Raw genomic sequence first — 25,106 nt, forward strand, 5'->3', positions numbered from 1 at the left:
ATAATCAACTGAAGCTCAATAGCAGCAGCACCAGTTAGTTGGAGATGGACTACCAGAGGAGGAGGACGCCTCCTGTTGTACATGTGCTCTACATTGACTATTTTCTACTGTGCAACAGTGCAAAACACTGTAGGCTACTTAATTATCTGTACCTTGCCATGTGCAAGCAGGGCAGGAGATGAATACAGTTATATCTTATCTTATCTTATCTTATCTTATCTTATCTTATCTTATCTTATTTTATCTTATCTTATCTTATCTTATCTTATCTTGTCTTAAAACAAAGCGCCGAAATTGTTGGTAATAATTACTACTATTAAAGTGTGTGAATCATAGTATTAGTTATCATATTCCCTTCAGTCACCGATATGTGTGATGACCTGCTTGTCTTTTCATCATATGTACACTGATGATAACTGTTATTACGCAGTTACAGGTTGTGAAATGATGTGCACAGTGTGCTGCTGTTAACTGTCTGTTTCTTGAACGCACCCCGCCCATTAATACAGCCTGTCTCCTCCCACATCGTCCGCAGATTACATTTGTTTGGCAACAACGCTGTAACCTTGTCTCTTGTATAACCACTGATGATATCTGGATATCGATTTGTCTTCTAGGAAAACCAGCATCCCTCTTTTTAACCGAGCAAAGACCGGACACCGGTCCCTTTTCTTTCTGACAACACACAGGGACCAACATGATGGCCGGGCTCCGCGGTTGTCGGGTAATCCTGTGGCTGGCCCTGTCCGCCGTGCTGGGCTCTGCACTCGGGCTTGGTGAGGACCTCGACCGGCCTCTGTTCGGGCCTCCCGGCTCTCCTGTGCGACTGCGGGAGTCTGACCCAGGCCTGAAGAAGGCTCTGGAGTTCGCCGAGGAGCGCTACAACCGGGGCTCCAACGCCATGCACCTCCGTAAAGTCAGCCGGCTCATCTCTGCCACCAAACAGGTAACAGAAATAAAATGTTGTGTTGAAACGTTTTGTGACGTTGTTTATTCACAGCATTGCACCGCCTTATTTTGTCACAACAGACTGGTGTGGATGGAGAATACTGGTTTTATAGCCATGTTGTACGTTGCTCAGCTCTTTGTAAACAACAGTGAGGATGGGGGCTGTGAAAAACTGCGTGATGCTAGCTAGAGTTAGCTAAACAAAGACAGGAAACAGGTGGCTTACCTTCAAAATAATAGCATTAACTAATGACAGCGGTACGAAAGTTCTGTGCAAAGGATACAAAAAAGAAAAGAAAACGATGAGCACATGCTATTTTCACCTTTCCAGATCTGTCAGCAAGTTTGTCATATATTTTAATTGTGGCACTTTTTGAAAAGCCTACAGAGGAAGGTTACAGGCAGCAGATGCCTCTCAGTATGTTCATCTTTTCACTGTGGACGGAAGTCATGTCATTGAGTTTAACCTGACCAAATGCCTTCGCCAGTTATTTGCCAGCGCATCCATCTGTGCAGCATGGCGTAGTGCCACCAGTGTCCATGCAGCAAAAGAAGCATCCAGATACTAAAACAGTCAATATGCACTCACAAAAAGCTTAGTCTGGCTAAATGTCTTCCAAATACACAAGCATTGTTTGGCCACTTATATGCTAGATCAGAGTCATGTAAGAATAAATGTTTGTATTAAGAAGATTTCTTGTCTGTAAATTCAAAGTATGTGTATTTGTCTGTTTTCCAGCTGGTTAAGGGTATCCGCTACACTATAACAGTGGAACTGAGTAACACTCAATGTAAGAAATCCACCATGCTCAGGACATGTGACTTCTATCCCGAGTCAAAGAATCTCAAGGTAGGATGTTTGTGTTTGTGAGAGGGAGAGTGAATTAGTGAGAGATGAGCCCTGTAACAGAAAGCAGGTCACAGTCATCACAGATTTCACTAAGACGTACGTAACAACACAAAATAGAAATGTGACTGTATTTTTGCAGCGGTGCAGTTCTGTTTTTTCAGATGTCACCAGTCATCTGATCTTGTGACTTGAGTGTGACTTGAAGTAACCCAAAGCACGCTCATGCCTAGTGCTCTTATGCATGCATGCATGCATGCACAACACTGACACATAAACTTCTGTTTTGTTTGTTTCCTCATGTCTCTGTTCTTACACTTTATAGTGGAAACCTATTCCCATTTATTAAAAAAAACAGCCTCTGTCTAAGCCAAGGAGAGAAAAAGAAGATCTAAGTGAAGATGTTTCACCCTTAAAATTGTAAAAACATACAAGAGACATTAATCACTTTCTCTGTTTGATGTTGCTTGTGTTGGCTGGTCTGCGTTGAACACATTACTTCACTTATTCAGTTTTCCACAGTCTGAATATATACTGTGTATGGCAATATAATCAGATTTATTATAATATTGAATATTTTTGTCCTTTTGGTGTGTTTTTGCTGATGCCAGACGGAGGTGTGTGTGTTCGAAGTGTGGGATGTTCCCTGGCAGGGCACTTCAACTCTGCTCAAACAGAAGTGCCAGCCGAAAGGTCAGTCAGCAGCCAAAATCATTGATCATTAAACATCCAAGCTCCAAGGTTTTTCAGTCAAAGCTGTCCTCGTGTCAAAATAGAGCCGAAGGACACAGCTGTAGGTCACTGTGGTTCCTCTGCATTGGTATCTTTCATTTATTCTTACCCTGCAGGTCTTAGTTAACCACTGTTGACCTGCTGTTTATATGGCTTCAGTGTTATCCCATGGTGCTTTGCTTCCTCTATAATAGCAGCATCATCTTTCAGGATGGCCTCATACTGGCTAAAACAACATATATGCAGAAAGCAATTTGCCACCATTGCTACAAAGAAGGACTCTCTAAAGATCAGAGGATCTATTTGTATTGATTACCACTGATCTCGCCAAGCAGCTGAAACCAACCAGTAAGCGGGCTGACACAGTCACAGAGGAGCGACTTCATGCAAACATGATATTACACCAGGAAACTTGTTTGCACGTTGTTTAAAAGTTTGATAAATTTGACCTTCCTTGCTCAGTCACTGTGGGACACTGATGTTTACTTGCCTGCACGACAAGTCTTGTTTTATACCAAAGAGATAAAAGAGGTGCAAGTCCACCAATACATGCTGATTTTTTTCTTCTTACAAATGGGAAACAAAAATATGAGTATGCAGCAGCAGAATTCATTTTAAGGCTCTTAGATTTACGAGATGAGTTTCCCAAGCACAAGCAGTAATGAATATGATATGTATTGACTTACTTACATTGAAATCTGTAGAGTTAATGTACTTTTGAACACATTCTACATGAATATAGGTGTTATGCACACTTAACACATCATCCTGGATGTCTCTCTTATCAGTTGAACCTCAACAAGAAGAGACCAACAAGGTGATGGATGCACCCACCAGCCAGCCTCTGGAGGTAAAATGATGTCACATTTTAGACCAATAATAGGACGGACAACAATGCCGATGTTAAGTTCCATCTTGTTGTCTGCCCCTTATGTACTACAGCGATCCCTTAGTTGTGTTAGCTGCTATTATCAGTTTGAATTTGAGATTGAGGTGGGGCTCTCAGTTGTTGTTGTTTATGTTTATCTGGCAGGAGTCTGTGGAGCTGTTGGGCCAGTTCAAAGAATTCATGGTGAAATACAATAAGGTCTACAGCAGCCAGGAAGGTGAGTGACTGACGCATATTTACTGAACATACCAAACATAGCAAGGTGTATACGACGTCACATTCCTGTCCAAGCAGCTGGAGCCTACTGACAGCAACAGAAAACCTAAACATAAATATCCCTTATCGATTCAGAGCCTTTGGAGTCAGTATCTCATCAACAGCGAATAAATATTTACAAACAAATTTAAAATAGCAAAAAAATATCAGATGAGACATTGAACGCAAGACAACAGGGACAGATAACCACACGGCTATTGAGACAATTTCAGAAATCCAGAACAAACAGATAAGCAGGTGTTGACTGAGGAACTGTTGTTGCCTCAGTCAGTTAGTGGCAGACGATAATCAATGAAAGGTGAAGTCAGGACGGAGTGGTTGTTTGAGGAAAGGGAGGCTGGAGTGTTACTTGGTTTAAAAAAATGAATATGCAGAGCAGTAAAACAGTCTTTCAATGTCAAGTTTTTTTAGTGTGTTTATTTAACTTTGATTCTGCAGAGGCAGACCGTCGTCTGCGCATCTTCCACGAGAACCTGAAAACCGCTGAGAAGCTCCAGTCTTTGGATCAAGGGTCAGCTGAGTATGGAGTCACCAAGTTCAGCGACCTAACTGGTACGTGTGTGTGTGTGTGTGTGAGGGCGTTTTGTTGTATTTCTATACAGTTGAAAGGCATCTTCTGCTTTTATATGATGCATCAGCTTTTGTTCAAAAAATCTTCTTACGTAACACAAAAGTTCGACTGCTTTCTCCAGAGGAAGAGTTTCGCTCTACGTACCTGAACCCGCTCCTGAGCCAGTGGACTCTCCATCGACCCATGAAACCGGCCCCTCCTGCCCGAGACCCCGCCCCTGCCAGCTGGGATTGGCGTGATCATAGAGCTGTCAGTCCGGTTAAGAACCAGGTAGCATCAATCAGAGTTAATTATATAGCATGTTACATAAAAAATGATAGCTCCTATCTACCCTCATGCTGATTGGGGTGTGTGTGTGCGTGTTTCTTGCAGGGTATGTGTGGATCCTGCTGGGCATTTTCTGTCACAGGCAACATTGAAGGCCAGTGGTTCCTGAAAAATGGGACGTTGCTGTCCCTCTCTGAACAAGGTAACACACAGACTCAAACAAACTTTCTCCTGCAGAAAAAAAACTCTCTGTTTACATTTGCAGATAAAAGTCCATGATTTGATTGGTCGATTGATTTGTCCTCCACAGAGCTGGTTGACTGTGATGGGCTGGACCAGGCCTGCAGAGGAGGGCTGCCGTCAAACGCTTATGAGGCTATTGAGAAACTGGGTAAGAAAGAGGAAGACAAGGATGTGTGCAACCATTTGAAACATTTTAGCTTCCTGTGGATGTTACAGCTTTTTGTAGACGCAACACGGGAGTTATGCTGACTGCAAGCTCTGACCTTTGATCTTCATCCCTCATGTGTTGTTAAGGTGGTCTGGAGTCAGAGGCCGACTATTCCTACAGTGGGCAGAAGCAGAGGTGCGACTTCACCACTGGGAAGGTGGCCGCCTACATCAACAGCTCTGTGGAGCTGTCCAAAGATGAGAAGGGTGAGTGGGCTGAGCGAGGTGAGAGGGAGTGAAGAAGAGAGGGAAGACGTAGCACTGACAAATAAGTCATTAGAATTTCCCCCAAAGACACACACAAAGATGCTTTTTTTATCGAAGTGTGATGAGACAATAATTACATTTAATTACAAACTAATGACATCCTGTAACTCCAGTGATTTCCTAAATAAAAGAGAAATGCATAGTGAAGATTGATGGGTGTTGACTTTGCAGGTAGAATTGTAACTTTAAAATTAATCTGTGCAGCAGTTTGATACAAAGAGCTGTTACATGGACTAATTTTGTTTTTTGTGTTGTCAGAAATCGCAGCTTGGCTGGCTGAGAATGGACCAATCTCTGTCGCTCTGAATGCGTTCGCCATGCAGGTAAACAGTTTGGCCACTGCCACAGTGTATTCAGTCAGCACGGCAAAGACTGAATCACTAAAATCTGACATTCTTAGCACGATGCCATCACCTCCATGGAAACCAGAAACAAAGTGTGTCAAAATGTATCTTATTTTCACTAATTTATCTCCAGCATGCAACAATATTTGTTCATTTTTATTGTCTTTTGAATGTCTGTAGTTCTACAGGAAGGGTGTGTCCCACCCTTTGAAGATCTTCTGCAACCCCTGGATGATCGACCACGCTGTGCTGATGGTGGGATACGGAGAGCGTAAGTGTTCTTATCCTCTTTTCATGTACGGAGGTCCTACTCAGAGATACATTTGTTGGCCCCTGTTTGTTGTATCTCCATAAAGGATGATCATTTTCTGAGTCAGTCAAGTGTACTTTTTGAACGCCTCTGTGCTTTCAGGTAAAGGTATCCCATTCTGGGCCATCAAAAACAGCTGGGGAGAGGATTATGGAGAGCAGGTAAGACAACCCCACCTACTGTCTGTTTGTGGATTAGAGAAAGGTTGAAAAGGGCCTCAAATATAATTATTTTACGTATAACATAAATCAACTAGAATCCACATTCTGATTTTAAAATGACAGGCATCACCAGAATTTCTTGAATTGACAAGATGATAAGTTGTACAAACCAGTCAGCAGTGTAATGTCTTACCTAAAATGTGTCAGTGTGCACTACCAAATTCAACACAACAAGACCTAGACTGACCGTCTCTAAATAATTCAAGTGAGGATAAAAACCCTCTTCTCCTCTTAACTATCTATGTTTACCTCATGTAGGGATTGGCCATAATAACAGGAACCTCACTTTTACAGTCTAAGAGAAGTCAGTACCACAACCCTGCAACAAATTGTTGCTGCATTATTGTGAAGGTTACAACATTCAGTGTTTTTGAGACTGTCAAATATTGTTTCAACTCAGCCATTGTCGCTTTGTTGCTGCCCATATAAAGTTGTGAGAGTGTGTGTGTTTGTTTTTCTCCGTCTCTCTTACAGGGTTACTACTACCTGTACAGGGGCTCCAATGCATGTGGGATCAACAAGATGTGCTCATCTGCTGTAATCAACTAAAGCACAAACACCACATATTTACTCACACACACACGTGCACACATACACTACATGTACCACAGGTGCCAGCTGACCCCACCTTCTCTCTACCCACACACACATTTGATTGCGACTGCATGACGATTACATTCAAACACACATAAAGTACTACTGATGTTACTTTTCCGTTAAACCAGACTAGTGTTTGATCCTTATACTTCACACCTCGTGTCAATTTACTGAAAACATACCAGCTATAGCAAAGCTAGGGTTGCTGAGAAGTTTTGTAGTAATTTCAAACTAGATCTTATGTGTGCATTTCATTCTGTTAGTCCTGCAGGTCAAAATGAGTGCTGTGTTTTAGGCAGTATTGGTTTTAACTCATCTTTCCGCACAGTAACTGAGCTCATGTTCGATAAGGAGCATGCACTAATTGTTGTTAGCCTTGTGTCTTCAGTTTTCCTGGATGTTTCGATAATAGCGCTCATGCTAATGTTATGTAGTGCTTGAGAGGGGTTTTTTTTTGAAAGATGGGGGTTTTACCTTATACTGGTTTGCACATTACTACGTAACTGTAATGCAATAGTAAAAAACTGCTGTAAGACAGTGAGAAATCAATGAAGATTGAATAAAAAAGTGTGGAATCCTATTCTTTGTTCATGGTGTTCTTTCAACAGAGTGAAAGTTGATTATTGGAAGTACAAACAAATGCAACATTACATTTTACTGTGATTAGAATTCATTGTCTATATAATTTACTTACTTTTACTTAATTTATAAACTGCAATGACCATCTAATTACCAAAATGTCACAGGGACCTATGTGAACAGTGAGACGAGAGAACATTTCACTTTACAAGTATTTAGCAGATCATTAACCTTAAGAAAAAAAAAACGTTTTAAAGCTGGCATTAATGAAGGAAAGCTTGTTGTATACCCAGGTGTAGTATCTGTCAACAGCAGGTTCATTACATGCTAGATCTTGAATGTTGCTCAAATTTAGAGAGAACAAAACTCTATTTCCCATAATGCAATTGTACCGCCACGGAAGAAGTAGACCTTTTTCAGTAGGAAACAAAAAACCGTTGTATATAATTAAGACTTGGTGATTCAGTCAGAGAAACAATAGCAATTGATGCTGACGTGACAAAGTTAAGTTATAATGTCAGCGTCATTAATTGAAATATTAAGTGTAGTTCTAAGGTATTTTCGCATTGCCGTTTAGCCTCAATATAAAGAAAAATAGACGACAACCTTTATTTTGAAAAGGGCAGCCCACCGGACACCGGAAGTGTGTTTCGTGTTGCCAGAAAACAGAAACGCATGTGGTTCGGCTTTCCTGATAATTATTTCAACTTATCTCTCTTCGAAAGTGTTTTTTAGCTGCTGTCAAGCTGCCCAGAAACACTCTGTATCAAAAAGAAACAATCGCGCTTTTTTTTTCTTTCAAGGTTAGCATGTAACCTGCTAATGCAGTTAAGTGTTGTGAGATAGCTAAAGTTAGCTTAGTCAGCTAACGGAACTCACTAGTTAGTAATCTTGTTGTTAATTACAAGAAAACAGCTCCTTGCTTAAGTTTCGTGCAAATTATTATAGTTAATTGAGGGAATCTGAAGTGCTGTCATTCGTCTAGCTATCATTGAAAACACTGAGGTAACCAAAGATTTATAAAAGCGGCTAAATTAAGCTAGCTAGTCACTAATTTTATGTGATCTAGTATTCACGTTGACTAACTTAAGTACTTTTGATTGGCATCCGGTTGTAATTCATTATGTTGTTAATGTATCGTTAGTTGACCACAGGTGACCTTACCAATAGAGTTCATTACTGCTCATCATAACTTGGACCACACGCTTGTTTTCTCAGCTGGCGAAGGAACCTGAGGCTCACCGGTTATAATGTCACAGGCCACAAAACGCAAACATGTTGTCAAGGAGGTTCTTGGAGATTTTGTGACGCCCACAGAAAACCAACAGATTGTGAAGGTGAGCTATTTTTCCACTGCATTGAGTTTAACGTAGTGACGACGACAATCACCCACGTTACAGCAACAAAAAGACATTGTCCTGACTCCATTGAGCAAACCTGTGCCTTTGTAGGTTATCAGTAGCCGTGGTAACAACCTCCATGAAACTGTCACCGCCCAGGGTGAGACTTTCCTGGTGAGCATGCCCACAAAGTTCCGCAAGAACATCTGGATCAAGAGAGGTAACTGATGGTGGGCTGTAGCTTAAAGGTGGAGTGGGTCATTCTGAAGGATGATTGCTGATAAATATTAAGGGGAAACAAACAAAGGGGCTCTGACCGAATCACAAATCAGCAACAAGTGGTCTTCATGCTGTTGCAAAGGTGGAGGGGAGAGGGGGTGCGAGAGAGAGGAAGGTAAATCTGGCATGCTAACATTTCATTGCATTGGTAAGAAGAATAGATGACAGTCTCAACAATCTTTCTCTAGAATGACTCACCCCACCCATAAATCTGGGAGATTGGTATTGTCACTTATTGTCAGTCAACCAGCTCTAACATTTCCACACTGCTTGTGTCTGCGGCTCAACAAACCTGTTGAGTGCATTTCACACAGAACATCTGCAGAACAGAACATTTTGAACCCTGCATTATTACGCCCATGTTCCTTGCAAGCAGTCTTCATCTTTTCTGCTGCTCTCCATTCATCTCTTGTTTTACAGCGTTTCACAGTGAATTGCCATATAAATTTGCAACTGAAATTTTCTATTAATCAGAAACTTTTTTTCAATATCAGATCATGTAGTTTTGGACACCTGATTTCCTGAAGGTGTAACACGCTGAAATATTCTCCGTAGTGATGTATGCAGCTGGAGAATGGGATCTTTCACTTCCTACAGGCTTTGAAATACACTCTAAAAGCTTCATCAGTCTGATATCTTTCTCTGTGTTAGTAATAACCTTTATTTTTTGGTTCACATTTAAAATCTGTCTGCTTTCTGATTCCCAAGGTGACTATGTGATTGTGGATCCTATTGAGGAAGGAGAGAAGGTGAAGGCAGAAATTAGCTTCATTCTCTACAAAGATCACATTCAGTACCTGCAAAAACAACAGCAATGGTGGGAACACACACACACACACACACACACACACACACACACACACACACACACACACAACCAGCATGATTTTGTCAAGTATAATCGAGTGTGTTGTGGTTTTCCTTGTTGTCCTTCAGGCCAGAAGGATTTATGGAGGAGCCGTCGGAGCAGGACAAGACAAACGAACAGCAGGAAAAGGAAGAGGGGACAGAGGAGAAAGACGAGGAAGAGGACGTTAGCGACTCTGAAGATGATGAGAGCGACCTCTTTGTAAACACCAACCGCTGTAACTACCAGTACAGCGAGAGTGAGGAGGAGGAGGACGACAGTGAGGAAGAAGACGATGACAAACCAGAAAGGACAGGAAATGGCTCGTAGTGGCAGAGCTGAGGACACAGACACTCGAGAGTGAGCACTGTGGAAATCGTGACAGTGTGCGCTGCCGTTATCACTGACTGATTTGTAACGATGCTCCTCATTCAACTGCTCCCTCTGCAGTTCTTGTATGGAAACCTGTTGTCACACTAAATGACCGGCTCATCAAGTGGACTTGAACTTAATGGAGCACTATAAGTCTTGCTTGTTGAATGAATTCTAAAAAAATCAGTAACGTTGAAATTTAAAATTTATAACAAACTCTAGCATGTTTATATACTGACCTCTGGTGTAGCCATTAATATATTGGCAGTACAACACAAGGTGTACTGTATACCCAGGTCATAAAGTACATTTGAAGGTTAATTTTAAAGTAAACCGTGGAGGATTTTCCAAAAACACAATCTATAGACTCAGAAGTCATCCCTGTCAACCATTGCTTATGACCCACCAGAAGCCTGTGGCAGTGTTTTTATCTGCAGAGACCTGCCCTTTGCCTTTATTAAGGTTTTATTATGTTGTTATGTTCAGGACATTTTTGGGCTGCAACCTTTGGGCAGTGGATGTGTAGCTCCCAGCCAATAACAATGTTCAGGTGAGGTTCAGACTCTCTAAAAATGTAGTGACCAGGCTGATGCTTATCTGAATCATCTGTGTCTGAAGCTCAGGTAGCTCTGCTAAATACTCCTGCCTGGACACAAGCACAATTAGGAAATGTTGCTGTTGGATTGTTGACTGCTGTCTGAAGCTCGACAGATTACATATGACACGTAATTATAGTCTGCTGCTACGCCTGTTAGCAAGCTGGACTGAAGACGGCTAAGGTCACTGGACACTTAAAGCCAGTAATCCAACAATTAGTGTAGCTGTTTGTTTTGTATACGCAATTCAGTGAACACATGACACAACGCAATATTTGATAAAATATTCCAAGATATCTCATCACTTATTTTACCACAGGCAGTCAGGTATATACGCTTCTGGTGGTGTTCAGCCAGGGAAGATGGGCTAAGTTTGAATGTTGTGTGTCTGAACAGTTGACCGACAGTCCCTGCGTAGTATACCTTTGGTGTAAACAGTTCTATTCATTCATCCTCTTCTATAGGACAAAATAAATCTCACAGAAATTGCATAACTCATAAAGAAGTCATTGTTGTCACTGTTGACAGAGGGAATATTTTCTATATGTTTGATTGTAGTTGGTGGTTTAGAAAGAGTGTTAGAAAGGTTAGGGCGTGGTGAGAATTTCAATATCATTCCAGTTTTACCTGTCCTCTGAAGGATATTGTGACAAGCTGGTCCGTTACCACTCGTAGTGTACCCTTGTCATGCTAATTGTATTGATTGCATTTTCAGATGAAGCAATATGATAATCTCTGTGGTTCACTTTGTCACTGAAAGGTCTTACAAAATGATCTTTCCAGTTTCTTGAGCTTGAATGACGTTGGTCATTGGGACTGCTTTGTGCCTCTCCTTTACTGACATTCCTTTCCCCGTTGGTAATTTCAGTTTGTTTAATGATGAACATTTTAGTAATAGAGAAATTGTTTAGCTGTGTTTGTCAGCACTTTGACTTGACATCATTTCGTTCATGACTTCCACTTTAAGAATTCAACATTTTTTCTTTGTAAAGAATCTCTTTCCTTTTATTTCACGATGGTCCACTACTTTAATTCAAAGTACCATCTCCTCAGGAAACAGATGGGCCGAAGTAATACATGCATGGATATGAAAATCAAAACATTTTCCCCACATGTACTACAAGCAGAATTCCAAAAGAATAGTTCATGTTATTTGACATTCACCCACAGAGCAGTAGTTCGACTGCTAGTGGAACCAGTTCTGCAGGAACTTTAGTCATGTCACATTCTGCCTCCGAGGTGTCAGATCAACTACAAAGCTACGGAGCTCATATTGCTGTGAACTAACTGCAATATAAAATATTTTTGCTGAAAATCTTTTTATTAAATATGAATACTTTTTCAGAAAGATGCATGTTGCAACAGGCTTGAACAAACATGGATCCTACCAAATTCTTAAAAAAAAAGAGTGAATAAGAGCTAATCATCAATCATTATCCAAACAAAAAAATATATGACTGCTATTTTCTCCATTAATACATTTCTGATAATTTAGCAAATAATACATTAGAGTGAAATGAGTTATTGTACATATGTTTTGATTGTTATTGAACAAAATGCTATATGAAAATGTACTACTATTAGCATCATTAGATATTGCTGTATTTGCATCCTTATTAAAAAGAACAGTCTTCACATGCTTATACTGAACGGTAGCCAAGATGAATTTCTCAACATTTTTATGAGCTCCTCTCTCGTGCATTCTGTCAGGTGGAGCTTTGTGGAAATAGAACGCGATGTATTGAACGTTTATCAGGATTGGACAGAAATGCTTTACATGAATGTACAGGATTGTATATTTGCTAGACAGTTTCTATGTAATATCTAACTGCAGTGGAGCCAGACTTTTCACTATGAAACAACACAGGAAATTCATTGGCTAGCACCTTTCCAACACAGTATAACTTGTTCAACCAGTGTAAAGTCAAGTTTTCAAGAAGAATTACATGAACAAAAAGTTGCTTTGATCATACACTTAATGTACACCAAAATAAATCGTGGTTTATAGCATACTTGCTAGACGAGAAATAACAAATTGTTCTTAGAAATGGAAAGTTGAATCTGTAAACAATAAAACACCATTGCTCAGTTCAGTACACTGAAGGTTTGCTAATACAGTCTCACCTGGTCTGATAGAACCACTAGCTTATGATTGCTGATGCAGCTAATGTTATCACACTTCATCTAAACATTATTGTATAAGGCACACTACTAAGTCAGTCACTTTTTGGCTCTTCTCCACTCGTGTTGGTGTTACTATCGCTCAGTAGCGACATGAATTACAGTCTCAAGGCATTTGAGGTTACAACTATTCTTACATAATGTCGTGAATGGCACTGTGCTGTCTGAAAAATGAATACGAAAGAAATTATTCAGGCTGTTGGCATGTTAATGGATCCTATGGTTTCCACAAAGTTTAGTAGCCTATAATTAAATATAACCCCAGGATTAGATGCTTGAATTAAATTAACACAGACACAACAAAGTTTCACCTCTCTGGCAGAAGCTCGCCAAAATATTTGCTATCAGACTGTCGTAGCAAAAGCCTTCAATAGACAAACGCTGCCAAAAATCACCGGGGATAGTCTTACAGTTTGTTTCCGTTATTGACTGGATCTCTCAAGGTCACATTCCAACACTTTGTTTGTGTCTCTTCCATGTCGGCCCACAGTTTAAGTACCTGGCTGGGGCTTCGTTTGTGGACCAATAGGATTGTGTGGTACGAACACATCTTCTCCTCTTCTTTTCCAGGAAAGTCAAACGTTAGAAAGGCAGGGTGGTGGATGGGGTGAGCATTTAGCCGAATCATACACATGCCTACGTAAACGTCGTCGATGGGGAAAAGGTGAACCCTTTTAGATATGCTGTGTAGACGTTTGGTCAAGAGGCCTGAGTACACCACCCCTCCTCCGCCTGCATATGTAGGGTAGAAGCCCTTGTAGAAGCTGTCTGGGATAAAATACTTGGAATTGTTGACTCGGCTGGGGAGAGCTGCACCTATTACATCTCCAATCATGAAGTCTTTTAAGGTCTCTTGTGCTTGTGGCTGCTTCAGCTTTTCCTGGAGGTAGGTTATCAGTTTCGGGGTGTTGACGAAGACATCGTCGTCTCCCTTAAAGACAAAGTGAGTCTGGCCGCAGGAGCGTGAGAACCAGCTCCAGAAGAGCACATCTTTCAAGGTGAGGTTGAAAAATGTGTCTCTAAAGTCCCATTGCAGAATATCACCATAACGTTTACTCTCTATCTCCAATAAGTCAGATAAATTCACACCCAGCTCCGCAGGGTCTTCTTTGCCGAGCAGAAACACCCTGCGGACATATCCTCCACCTTCTTCTCCTGCAGTGCTGTTCCTCCCCTTTCTCACCCAGCCCTCCCTGCCCCAAGTCTGTCGAATGGCCTGCCGGTTCTTAAAATTCAACTCTGATGTCTTGATGGCCAGGAGAAGCAGAGGGGGACCCTTCTCATACTTTGCCCCAGCTCCACATAGTCCATCTGGCTGGAAGAGGATTGGGTAGTCCCTCCTTTGCATGTGTTTCACAAACTCTTGCATCAGCTGTGGTACCGTGTCAAATTTTCTCCACTTGCTGTCCAAGTCGATAACTTCAGAGAAACTTTGCTTCAGGAGGGACTCGTGAAAGGTACTGCTTTCAACTCTCCTCTTGGTGTTGTTGGGGTGTAGGATGGGGTTGAAATGGCGGTCAACAGTCAGTTGGAGTCGGTTCCAAAGAGCGTCCCCATACGGGCTGATGCCCCAGAATGTTTTGGGGAGTGGGGCAAAGGTATTTTTTCTTAAATATCCTGAAGCCACAAAGTGAGTAATTTCCAGTCCGTAGGCTCCCGGCGTTGCCGTGTTGTTCATGGCTGTGCACAGCATGACAGCAACGTAGATGAACAGCAGGGCCATGCAGATGCAAGGAGTGCACACACAGATTAACACATTACGCCAGCGACAGTAGCACCGTGCCATTCAACTGCAAACACACAAACAGTATGTTAGTTTGGATAAATGTGTGTAAAAAGAGAACATGTAGTACATGTACAGCACACTTGTTTCTTAGTAACTACTCAAATTTTGTTAAGTGTTACCAATAAGGCTATATTTGAACGTTGACCAAACAACCTCACAAAAAAGTCCATTTAGTAGCTGCTCTGGGGTTTCCAGTTCTATCACATGATCTTCATCAGCTGATGGATTTTGCCCTGAATTGTAAAGGTTCAAATTTCCATTTGTCTGAGGACAGAGGACTGCAATCCCATGACACCCTGTCTGTTTTGGGAGATTGTGTCATATTAATAAAGCCCCGTATAGGCTACTAAATGGATGTTGTGGTAAAATTGTTCTGTCAACTATTGTTTCCAAGTCTCGAGCTCGACTGTATATCAAAAGCATGACATCAGAGTATATAAGAGCCAATTATTCACACTTTGAATAGGAGTGAAAAACAGTTCTACAGAAATGACTGCAGTCCACAACGTCTGCATGTTATTATTATTATTATTATTATTATTATTATTATTATTAGTAGTAGTAGTAGTATTATAGTAACCTTACTGTATGATATTCAAAATTACAGTTAATATTACGTCTCAATTGCTTTGAGTCATTTGACAAGATGAGGCCATCTTCTGTCTGAGTGCTGAAATTTAAATGAAGAGTGGGCAGTTTTCTTTGCTTACCTGTTTAAGTGAAGGCTCCCTCATTCACTGAATTCAGAATCTGTTTTTAATAAGCAAAGCCGGTGGTCCACGCGGGAAAAAGAAGAAAAAAGAGGGATTATCTCTCTTATAAGAGCCAAAGATGTGATCCAGACAGTCAGTCTTGTGGACAGTCAAGATGGTTCTTCTGTTCTAGCTTGAACTCATCTGGCCTGCAGGTCAATGAGGTGGCTGGAGTTTCTACAGATGCTTGTGAGCAATGATGAAAACTTTGAAGGAGCAGCTTTACTTAGCGGACACAGACACTCAGGTATGCGCATGTAAGGGGAAACACCCACTGACATAAAGAGAACAAACAGGAATGACATGTTGTTACTTCACGAGTGATGAGGGAGAGCTGAATCAGCCCTGAACAGGATGTATTATCCAATCAAAAAGAGGTCTAAATATACAGCAAAAAGATCGTCATGGTTTTGACTCTTGACGTCACCACTGTTGTTGGTTTTCCCCAACATGCCAGTGGCAGTACATTTAGCAACAGTTCTTACTCTATAAGGTCAAACATCCATCTGCCATCTTGAAAACAATAGCTGGGTGAAACCTGTGCGCAGCAGGTCCCAAGGATGGTAGAAGATCTTTTAAACACAGATTAGCTGTATGCTGATCCGACAGGTGAGCAGTGACATCATTTTAGAGCCTCATCACCCCAAAGCCATGCACTCATCAGGTAAAACAGGATGAGTGAGGAGGGGCTCATGCTTGAAATGCCCGAAGTGTGCCTGGGATCCTGAAACTTGTGCTTTGCGAAACCCACTGCCTGTGTCATCAATGGGGAAACACTGAAAACCAGCATGTTTTCCACTTCCAGATGAAAGGGGGGTGGAAAGGGGTGGCGACATTTTCAGTTCAACCTGTCCCACCTGTCAGCAACAAAAGGGACAGCAGCAATCGATGAAAGAAAGTCAGCAACAAAGACCAAAAAGATAGTATAAAATAGTATATATTATTATAAAGAGCGATTAAGTACAAGTCTTTGGTGCTGAATAGTTGAATTCTAAACTGTGGTGTTATAATCACTTTACCTTACATTCTATTGTTTATTTCTAAAAAGAAAAGGGCCATAGATGCCAAGAAAGAGAATAAATAAATATTGATTTTATAAAATAATTTAAATTCAAGGTCCATTCGCTGTATTAGTTTCTTCTGGAACTTTCTACCAACTGATGCAGTTCAGAGCTTCAAACTGGCTGCTGTGGTGTAGGTGGTATGTGGTGTAGGGGGAACAAAAACTAGTATGTGAACGTCGAGTTAGGATTTTTCATTAAGGCTGGTGGCTAGTAGATAGGTTAGAGTGACACAAAGGTGTTCCATTTTTATTGATTTATTATTTCATTTTAACTACCAGTGGGATGAGCTGTTAAACGTGAATACATTTTTATGTATAATGAGTGGGCACAGTAACGTGTGTGCGTAAGTGGGTGGGTGTGGAGGTATGTGAGAGTGGCTTTAAAAATGTCATCTGTTGCACACTGTTGCATATCTTTTAAAAAACACAAGATCAAATATAATCCATTAGATTGACATGTTGCCGCTTATATGCAGGCACAACCTTATGAGAGCAAATCTTACAGTGCAAATAAATTTCTTCTCTACCAACAGCTTGTAGAAGCATGAATCAAATACTAGACAACAGAAATGCTGCCATCTAGTGTTCGTTTCTGTGCAACTCCATTCTTACTGTTGGTCTGTTCATAATTGACTCTTGGCTTTCTTAATGTTCTTACCACTTTTAAATAAAACAAAGAAGTAAGATTTGAACTGTAAATTAAAAACAACAAACACCAGTTGTTTTTTGTGACAAAGATGACAGGACTGTTTCAAAATGGTAGGAATAAAGTTTTATTTTTCATATGAAGGGGTGGTTTTGGATTTTTATTCTTTTACAAGTAGTATGTTTTTGATAAAACTTGCAAAAAATCTTCTAGCATATTCCAAGAATGATGGACATGAAGAGAAGGGGATTTATTGCTGAATGTTAAAATGAAGACACATTTTTATTTTTTCACCGAGTGGAAAAATGATTTGCTTGCTGCTTTTTCCATGCACCCAACTACCAGTACCACTAGGACATGCAGAGGGGTTGGGGGTGAGAGGAGAGGAGAGGAGAGGAGAGGAGAGGAGAGGAGAGGAGAGGGAGAGGAGGAAGGGGGAGGGAGGGGGAGGAAGTCAGTGGGCCAAAAAGACAGGCAAACTGCTTGACAAACACAAACATGGAGGGTCTTTGTGTGTGTGTGTGTGTTTGTATGTGTTATATGAGTGTGTGTGCGTGTCTCAGTGTGTGCTTCATTATGTGTGACGAGTGTATGATGTGTGAAATGTCTGTGTGTATGTAAAGGTAAAGGGGGGGAGTGCAGGGTGAGGAGAAAGAGGACGGGGGGTGTTAACAATTCAACTAGCTCTAGAAGCACACTACCCTCACTTGCAGTATTTCCACATTGCAAATCCCAGATTGGTTACAGTGAATAGTAAGACAAAACTAGCCAGACCTTCGGGCCGTGAACCCAAATAATGTTTTTATAAATTTCTAGCATGATTCCCCTGACTCTGAGGGGTTCGCCACCATTTTTAAGATACTTTCTATATCTGTGATCCATGCATTTCCTGCGTGAAAAAAGGAAACAACAGAAGAACTCTACTTATTGGAAATTAACTCTAAGAGGGACACATAATGTATCTGACACAGTATCATTTTCCTTAGTGAGCTTGAAAGGGTCTCTAAACCCAATGTATATCTGAAGTGGAAGAGTTTCTGATATGATCAGCCCACTGTTAGTGTGCTGCTCAGTACACTCATCTGGAGATGGGGCCTAAATTCATCTGCTAGTTGCTTCTGAAGGTCGATAAGGGGGTGACAAAGACATGAAGGGGCGACGTGGGGTGGAGGGGTCTGACAGAGACAGACACATAACAGATCATTCAGTCAATATGACCAAGCAAAAGAAGTTCAATCAATAAAGGTATAGGAATGCAAATCAAGGATGCAGTAATCAGTATTATCGTATACCACCATTTGGCTGTGAGCTAAAGAAAAAGTAGAATCAAACTCAATAACTCTCTCTAGAAGTGCGAACCTGCACGAAGTGACCCCCGAGAGATTTATCCTATCAGAGCAGTGCCATCACCACAGGGGTGAAAGATGGTGGAGATTCCAGGGGCCCACAGCTGGAGAGGGCCCGTAAAGTTTCCAGTTGGATTATATTAGTAAAAAAAAAGACAAAGAAGGGGTGGGGATGGGTTGGGGGGGACCCAGAGCGATATCCTCCTCTCAGGGAGCCCAGTTTTCCTAGCTACACCCCTGCGACATAGTGAACAGATGTGGTCTCGTAACATCATTTTTTGATCGTCATCATCTTGACCCACACACAGCGACACACATGCCCACTTACACACATACACACAACCTTTTGAAGTAAAACAAAAAAAAAAGCAACTGAATCTCCCTTCTGATTCCAAGAGTTTTTACCAACGCTCCTTTCGTCATGGCCACGAGTGAACTCAACAAACCTGACGGACGGACAGGAAGGAGTGTGAGGAGATGTGGATCTGGCCTGCGGACTGAACTGTGACTGAGATGACGTGCGCTCTCTGCTTTGAGTCTTTTGGCTGTGATGTGATGGGGAAGTCCTGAGACACAGTGCGGCTCTAAGCTGCTGGCATAGGAAACGGGCGGGCTGGGCAGTCCACGGGAGGCCAGAGTCAGGCTGGATTACAACTTAGGTTAGGTTGGGTTTGGATCGGCAGCTCCCTGGCCAATGACTGCTCATGGAGGGAGGTTCTTACAGTGCAATGGAGCTTCTGGCAGCGTGAGGATTGGTGGGAGGAGCATGTCAGGCAAACAAGAGACCACACCCTCGAAAGTGAAAGGAGGCGAGAACCAAACGAGGCTTCATGAGGTGCACATACAGGCATGCTCCCAAACACACACACACACACACACTGGCACACACACACTGCAACCACCAATGTCATGGCAGCACCCTGAACACCTACACAGGAATCTGGAGTCACTTTCCCTCAACAGCTCCCTAACACTCTTGTTTTCACAGGATTAACAACAAATGATTGAGAGGCAGCGAACGAGGACATAAATGATCGATGTGATTCATCCAAAAACCATCCGAGAGAAACTACCCTACATTTCCGGTTGCGTCAGTGACTAATGTCCCTGTGAAACGAGCGCATCGTGTGGATCATACTCATGTAAACAGACACCTTTTACACAGGAGGAATCAATATTGCATGATGACATAATCAGATCACAGTTCAAAAAGAAGAAGATCCCAAATCAGAGAAAAACCAAAGCAAAAGGAAGGAAGAGGATTGGTCTCTATAAAAACGAGGAGTCTTTATAAGAAAGGCTACAAAAACTCAATGGGACCTCCGACTTCAGCATACAGCAAAAGGCACCACAATATTATTCTATTTATCTAACTTGTGAAAAAATTGGCACGTAATTCTCTTATTTTTTCATCTCTCGTAATGCTGTAAATCAAAAAACTTTACATATAAATATTTCCCCCCCGTTATAAAAAAAGTCTTTGCTGTTAGCTAGTAGACAATTTTTGCTGAAATGAAAATAAATATTTCATTTGTTTAGAATATCTGTCTGTTATACAAAATAAAAATATTTCTCCTAGGTGCAGGTCTCTAGTCCACTGGTTGTGTGTAGGAGGAAGGGGAGTGTGTGAGGTGGAGGGGGTGGGTGGTGGCGGGGGGGGGAGGTTAAGTCTTAAAGGGGCATGTTGTCAGCCTTGGAGCGCTGCGACTGGGAGCCGCGGCTCTGCCCGTTGCTGCGTGTCCCCGGCCGACTCAGCCCGCGGTGAGTCCGTGTGTCCGCACCGGATGACGAACGGAAACCCGGGACGGTTAAGGGTGGGTCCACATTCATGTTCTGCATACTTAGGAAAGGTGTGCTCTCCCCGTGAGCATCCTCTTCCTCCTCCTCTTCCTCCTCCTCCTCTGACTGGCTGAAGCTCTGTGAGCTATAGTCCCGTAGGCCGGCCGAACGCTGGGAGATGTGTCCATTGAGGCGGTTGCGTCTCGGGCGGCGCCGGCTCCGTATGGGTTCCCGTGAAGAGGCGTACTCCTGCGTGGTCTCGTAGGCTTCGTCATCAGGGAGACGGTAGGGGCTGGACGGAAGACTCCCTGTGCTCTCCGTCAGGTAGGGTCGCCGCGGACGCCGGGGCTGCCTGTACAAACTTCCATCCTGAAACATAAAACAGCGTGGAAAATTTGATAGAAACTGTAAACTGCTTATGATAAATATGTATGTTGGTCATTGGTAACATGTTACTTCAAGAAGATGAACATGGGTACTGTAGTTGATTCCCGCATCCTGCTGCTACAAATACTCAGTAGAGCACCAAATGTGTAGTAATCCATGACTGAAAATAGTCCCTAACAAAGGCACTTTTTACTTCTGTTTAAGTAACATTATCTAAAAACTTCAGTGGCCAGTTGTTTACGGAAATTATTCAGTCTTTTTTTTAATTATAAAAAAAAGTATATATTTGTGACCCACTTTTAAAGATTTATGTCTTCAGTAGGAATAAATGGGCTTTGGGCTGAATGCCACTGAGAAGGTGGGGAAGTCAAAACATGAATTAATGTATTGCTGGTCTTTTAATGGGATTTGTTAACAATAAAAAAATATAGAACATGATGGCATGTTGTCATCATCACTCTGCCACTCCACACATATTATAGTCATCTATATGTACTGTATGTATGTACTCTATTTTCCAACATACATCTGGGCATCGTAGCAGCGGCTGGTCGTCATCTCTGTGGTAGGCGGCAGCGGCGGGGGGCAGGGAGAGGGCGTGGCTTGTGTTGGGCGAGGTGATCTGGAAGGTGGGCACCTGGGGTGGCAATGGGGGGTAGTGGAACTCCACTGGAGACAGGCGCGCTGGTGTGGTCAGCGCTGACACATACCTGGACAGAAAAGACGACAGCAGATTATTGCAGTGTCTGCATCACACCTTGAGCACATACACGCAAATGTGCTCACGTAAGCAAGTCCACCAAAGCTAGCACACATTTGGCCATAATTGGAATAGATGATTATGTCTGGTTAACAAAATCCATGAACTGAAAACTGTACTCAAAGCCATACCGGGCAACAAGCTGTTTAAAAAAGGCATGAACTCAGCATTTTCATGTTTAGCATTCTGTTGATCTGCTATTGTTTAACTAAAATTTTGCATTTCGAATGTATTTCAATTTGGCACTAAGGCACAGTACTTTAACTGCCAGTGATCTTGCAGTACACATCTGTAGAATCTTTGAAAATGTCATGAAATAATTCAGTGGGGTAGAGCTGGGGGTGGGATGCACTTCTGTGATACAGTTACACTTTGTGATTTGGAGAGATGGCAGTAGCTAATCAGTATCAGCCATTCTGCCAGTGAATCCCATCCATCTGTTTACTAAACCACTTCCTCCTCCTTAGAGCCAGGGGGCTGGAGCCTACCCAGCATGCACTGAGCAAGAGGAAGGGTACACCCTGGACAGGTCACCAGTCAATCACGGGGCTAACACACACAGACAAACAACTACATTCAGACCTGCAGGCAATTTACTGTTTCCAGTCCAGCCCTGACCTGCAAGTCTTTGGACTGTGGGAGGAAACTCTACACAGAAACACTGCAGCCAGCTGGCTGAGGTTTGCACACAGGACCTTTTTGCTATGAAACAACAGTGTTAACTGTTGAGCCACCTCACCACCCACTCAGTCAGTTCCAAGAATATGAAAAATATTACTGAGCATGTGCCATCTCAGTTGCAAGTGTATGACTGCTGCACCTCATTGAGTTTAACTCCGTTGTTGATGTATAATTTTACCACAGCAGAGATCCCAAATTCTGAAAGACTGAGTCAACTTAGCATTTTATTAGTCAGACCGCATTCTGGGACATTTAGGAAACCTCTAACTGGTAAACGATAAAAACAGGTGTCAGGCTGAGTCAAAGTGGGAACACCAATGTCATTTACAACATTCATAAAGAAATGAGTATGTCACGACTGACCTTCACAGAATGATAGTTATGACACAACCTACAGAGACTGGTCTGTTTTGACAAAGAATTTACCATCAATGTTTGAAATGCTTCATTTCCTATTAAGAACTCATTTAGGTCCCAGGATAGCACTGGTTTATAAAGTCGCATTACGTTATACAGTATCTGGTTGAAATAGTCCTTGATACATTGAAAAATGCATAACAATTTACTGCCACTTGGGGTCGCCAAAGAGTAAAGGGGCTGGAGTGGCAACAAATAAACCAAAGCAAAAGTACTGTAGAGTCATATACAAGGAGAGTGAACTCCCACCAGCCCCGCCATCACCACACACACACACACACACACACACACACACATACACACATACGTTTACTAGCATACTTGTGAGGACCCTCATTAACATTTTGTATTCCCTAGCCCCTGAACCTAACTCTGACCGGATGCTTAAAACCAAGCTTTTGAAGCTGAAAGGACAAGCCAAAATGACCTAAATTTCCAAAAATGTCCCCACTCTGGTTAAAAACGTCCTTGGTCCTCACTATGTAGCAAGAACATTACACTGGCTTACATTCATTTCCTTACCCTTACCCTTACCATAACCACTACTCTAACTCTAACCCTTATCCTAACCTTAACCCAAGTCTCCTCCTTAAATTTTGTGATTTATTCTATGTGGACTTGCATTATGTCCCCATAAGGAAGATAAGTCTCTACTATGTGACAGTTCAAGTGGATTTATGTCCCCACAACATCAGTAATACACACACAATCACACACACACATTACCACCTTCCCTACCTGTCACTGTGAGGCGAGTCTCTTAGCGAGTCGTAGGAATCGCCGTACTGCATTCCCGGCCCGGAAACATCCGTACAGCCCCAGTGGGCGGCCCTCCTCGCCATGCATGCCGGGCTGCTGCACTTACTGGTTCCCACAGAGCTGGACAGCCCACCTGACTGGCAGTCTGAGTTCATACTCTCTGTTCGCTCCATGCTCCACGTCTGCTCCTCGTGTCTGCAGGTGTGGGTGTGATAAGTTTAAAAGGTTACAACAGCACTGAGGATGCAGGAGGATACAGAGGAGGACGAAATGCTGGGTAAAGATACTATAATGCAAAAACTTTCCCATGCACTGTCTATTAAAGCACCATTAAATGACAAATTTTGGCAAAAAACACTGGATCAAATTACTGTCTGTGATGTGGCAGAGATGTTAGTACTGCAAGTGCTACTGACAATCAACAGCCAGCTGTGCAACTCTTCACTACCTGATTGTAAACTACCTGTCCAGCATGACATTTCCCCTTGACTTCCCTTAAGTATTATTGTGATACTTGCACTACAGTATATCAAGAGAGCTTTCAAAACAAGTTGAACTACATTGGCAACATGTCAAATTTCAAGTATTGCAGGTTTTTGAAAACTTGAGATAAAGGTTTGGTTAGTGCAGATAGTATTGGTCTTAACTGTTCAGGTTTTGAGATAGCTGTCTCTGGGATTTGCCCTGCCACCGCAATTTAGTGGGTTGAATGGAATTTTATTTTTGGCACAAAAGCATTAAAAAAATTAACCAAGAATAAAAGAAAACAAGAAGAAGCCAAGAATAAAAGAAATGTTCCCATTACTCTGGATAACCCTCAGACAGTAATCAGAGCTACTTTCTACAAAAATAAATTGTCTCTATGTCAACTGATAGCAACTGAAACCAATGTCATATGAAGAAAAATGACCAAAACTTCTTATATTTGCCAATATATGCATGCCTTTCTGTATGAGCATGAGTGTGGTAGGCCCACCTGGAAGCATGTGAGGCAGTGGTAGAGTGGTGGGAGCGGGTAGACATTCGGCTGCCTGCGTAGTTGCCTGCACCCTCAGCTCCGTGGCTGATCACACACTCTGTCGTTGGGACGCTCTTGGAGATGTACTGCAATACAAACACACACACACACACACACACACACACACACACACACACACACACAAACACACTAATAAACACACTGTAATACTTTTAATGTGTATTGATTTTCAAAATAACCAACACACTGTAAATATAGATACGTTAAACATAAATATAAAGTGATATGTAAGGATGCGATGATTCTTCTGTACAGATCTGTTGTAACTCCTCGTCACTCTCTCCTCACTGTTTTCATTGTTGCTACAATGCTGACTCATGCCCATTACATCTCCAAGAGAATCGTAGGTGTTTTCTGCCCTCTCTTGAACGTCTGTCAGCTATGTGCCACCATGTTTCCCCGCGTTGTCAGTGGATCAGAGTTTTATTTACACAAAGACTCTTTTGGAGGCAAACCTGCTCTGAAGGCTAAAAGAACCCTCACGGTAGAATTCAGTGCTGAAGTTAAATAAGGTCGATCAGTAACCCAATATAAGGAGGCATAAACCAGCCGAGGCTCTGTGGGGCTTCTCGCGAAGTTTGTTCAGGTGAGGCTGACATCCAGTTCTTGTCTCTTCTTCTTCTTCTGCTGTCCCTGCTTCAGCATTAATGAATATCTGAGAGTGTATTCTGAACATTGTGACACCCACGCCCTATTTATAGGGTGGTTATATTTAATTGAAAGCACTGATATATCTGGCTTTATTGCAGCAGAGCCTTGTGCACTTTGATAGGAAAGA

At 42.1% G+C, this 25,106-nt stretch overlaps 4 protein-coding genes across 4 annotated transcripts in view; 2 read left to right on the forward strand and 2 right to left on the reverse strand.

Annotated features, from left to right (window-relative positions):
- The first annotated feature begins 536 nt into the window (after positions 1 to 536).
- Positions 537 to 7,299, forward strand: ctsf (cathepsin F). Its single transcript, XM_041944145.1, has 14 exons — positions 537 to 946; positions 1,688 to 1,798; positions 2,407 to 2,488; positions 3,316 to 3,377; positions 3,561 to 3,633; positions 4,131 to 4,244; positions 4,385 to 4,533; positions 4,636 to 4,732; positions 4,841 to 4,921; positions 5,068 to 5,187; positions 5,506 to 5,570; positions 5,772 to 5,862; positions 6,004 to 6,062; positions 6,597 to 7,299. Exons 1-14 carry the CDS (start codon positions 698 to 700, stop codon positions 6,669 to 6,671), a joined length of 1,428 nt encoding a protein of 475 aa, XP_041800079.1. The 5' UTR covers positions 537 to 697; the 3' UTR covers positions 6,672 to 7,299.
- Positions 7,300 to 7,964: 665 nt separating this feature from the next.
- On the forward strand, positions 7,965 to 12,806 carry eif1ad (eukaryotic translation initiation factor 1A domain containing). Its single transcript, XM_041944207.1, has 5 exons — positions 7,965 to 8,101; positions 8,517 to 8,635; positions 8,750 to 8,858; positions 9,626 to 9,734; positions 9,854 to 12,806. The coding sequence occupies exons 2-5, from the start codon at positions 8,549 to 8,551 to the stop codon at positions 10,092 to 10,094; spliced, it is 546 nt and encodes a 181-aa protein (XP_041800141.1). The 5' UTR covers positions 7,965 to 8,101; positions 8,517 to 8,548; the 3' UTR covers positions 10,095 to 12,806.
- Positions 12,807 to 13,005: 199 nt separating this feature from the next.
- Positions 13,006 to 15,613, reverse strand: LOC121611807 (N-acetyllactosaminide beta-1,3-N-acetylglucosaminyltransferase 2). The gene is made up of 2 exons (XM_041944506.1): positions 15,410 to 15,613; positions 13,006 to 14,703 (listed from the first exon to the last, which is right to left on the reverse strand). The coding sequence occupies exon 2, from the start codon at positions 14,697 to 14,699 to the stop codon at positions 13,320 to 13,322; it is 1,380 nt and encodes a 459-aa protein (XP_041800440.1). The 5' UTR covers positions 14,700 to 14,703; positions 15,410 to 15,613; the 3' UTR covers positions 13,006 to 13,319.
- A 4,564-nt stretch (positions 15,614 to 20,177) lies between these two features.
- nrg2b (neuregulin 2b) overlaps positions 20,178 to 25,106 on the reverse strand; it is a 49,475-nt gene continuing 44,546 nt past the window's right edge. Inside the window, exons 9-12 of the mRNA XM_041944001.1 lie at positions 24,266 to 24,393; positions 23,269 to 23,484; positions 21,199 to 21,382; positions 20,178 to 20,654 (exon numbers count right to left, since the gene is read on the reverse strand). Of these exons, the coding sequence (XP_041799935.1) occupies positions 20,178 to 20,654; positions 21,199 to 21,382; positions 23,269 to 23,484; positions 24,266 to 24,393 (1,005 nt within the window). The remainder of the gene's footprint in view (positions 20,655 to 21,198; positions 21,383 to 23,268; positions 23,485 to 24,265; positions 24,394 to 25,106) is intronic.

The sequence above is a fragment of the Chelmon rostratus genome, chromosome 9 (genome assembly GCF_017976325.1).
Source record: "Chelmon rostratus isolate fCheRos1 chromosome 9, fCheRos1.pri, whole genome shotgun sequence".
Lineage (NCBI taxonomy): Eukaryota > Metazoa > Chordata > Actinopteri > Chaetodontiformes > Chaetodontidae > Chelmon > Chelmon rostratus.

What these genes read in the sequence shown, in the direction of transcription:
- LOC121611807 (XM_041944506.1), bottom strand. Translation starts at nt 14,699, where the DNA reads ATGGCACGGTGCTACTGTCGCTGGCGTAATGTGTTAATCTGTGTGTGC.
- ctsf (XM_041944145.1), top strand. Translation starts at nt 698, where the DNA reads ATGATGGCCGGGCTCCGCGGTTGTCGGGTAATCCTGTGGCTGGCCCTG. An exon ending in GCTGTCCCTCTCTGAACAAG is followed by an intron (nt 4,733 to 4,840) that starts GTAACACACAGA and finishes TGTCCTCCACAG; the next exon opens with AGCTGGTTGACTGTGATGGG. An exon ending in GATGGTGGGATACGGAGAGC is followed by an intron (nt 5,863 to 6,003) that starts GTAAGTGTTCTT and finishes CTGTGCTTTCAG; the next exon opens with GTAAAGGTATCCCATTCTGG.
- eif1ad (XM_041944207.1), top strand. Translation starts at nt 8,549, where the DNA reads ATGTCACAGGCCACAAAACGCAAACATGTTGTCAAGGAGGTTCTTGGA. An exon ending in AAAACCAACAGATTGTGAAG is followed by an intron (nt 8,636 to 8,749) that starts GTGAGCTATTTT and finishes GTGCCTTTGTAG; the next exon opens with GTTATCAGTAGCCGTGGTAA. An exon ending in CTGCAAAAACAACAGCAATG is followed by an intron (nt 9,735 to 9,853) that starts GTGGGAACACAC and finishes GTTGTCCTTCAG; the next exon opens with GCCAGAAGGATTTATGGAGG.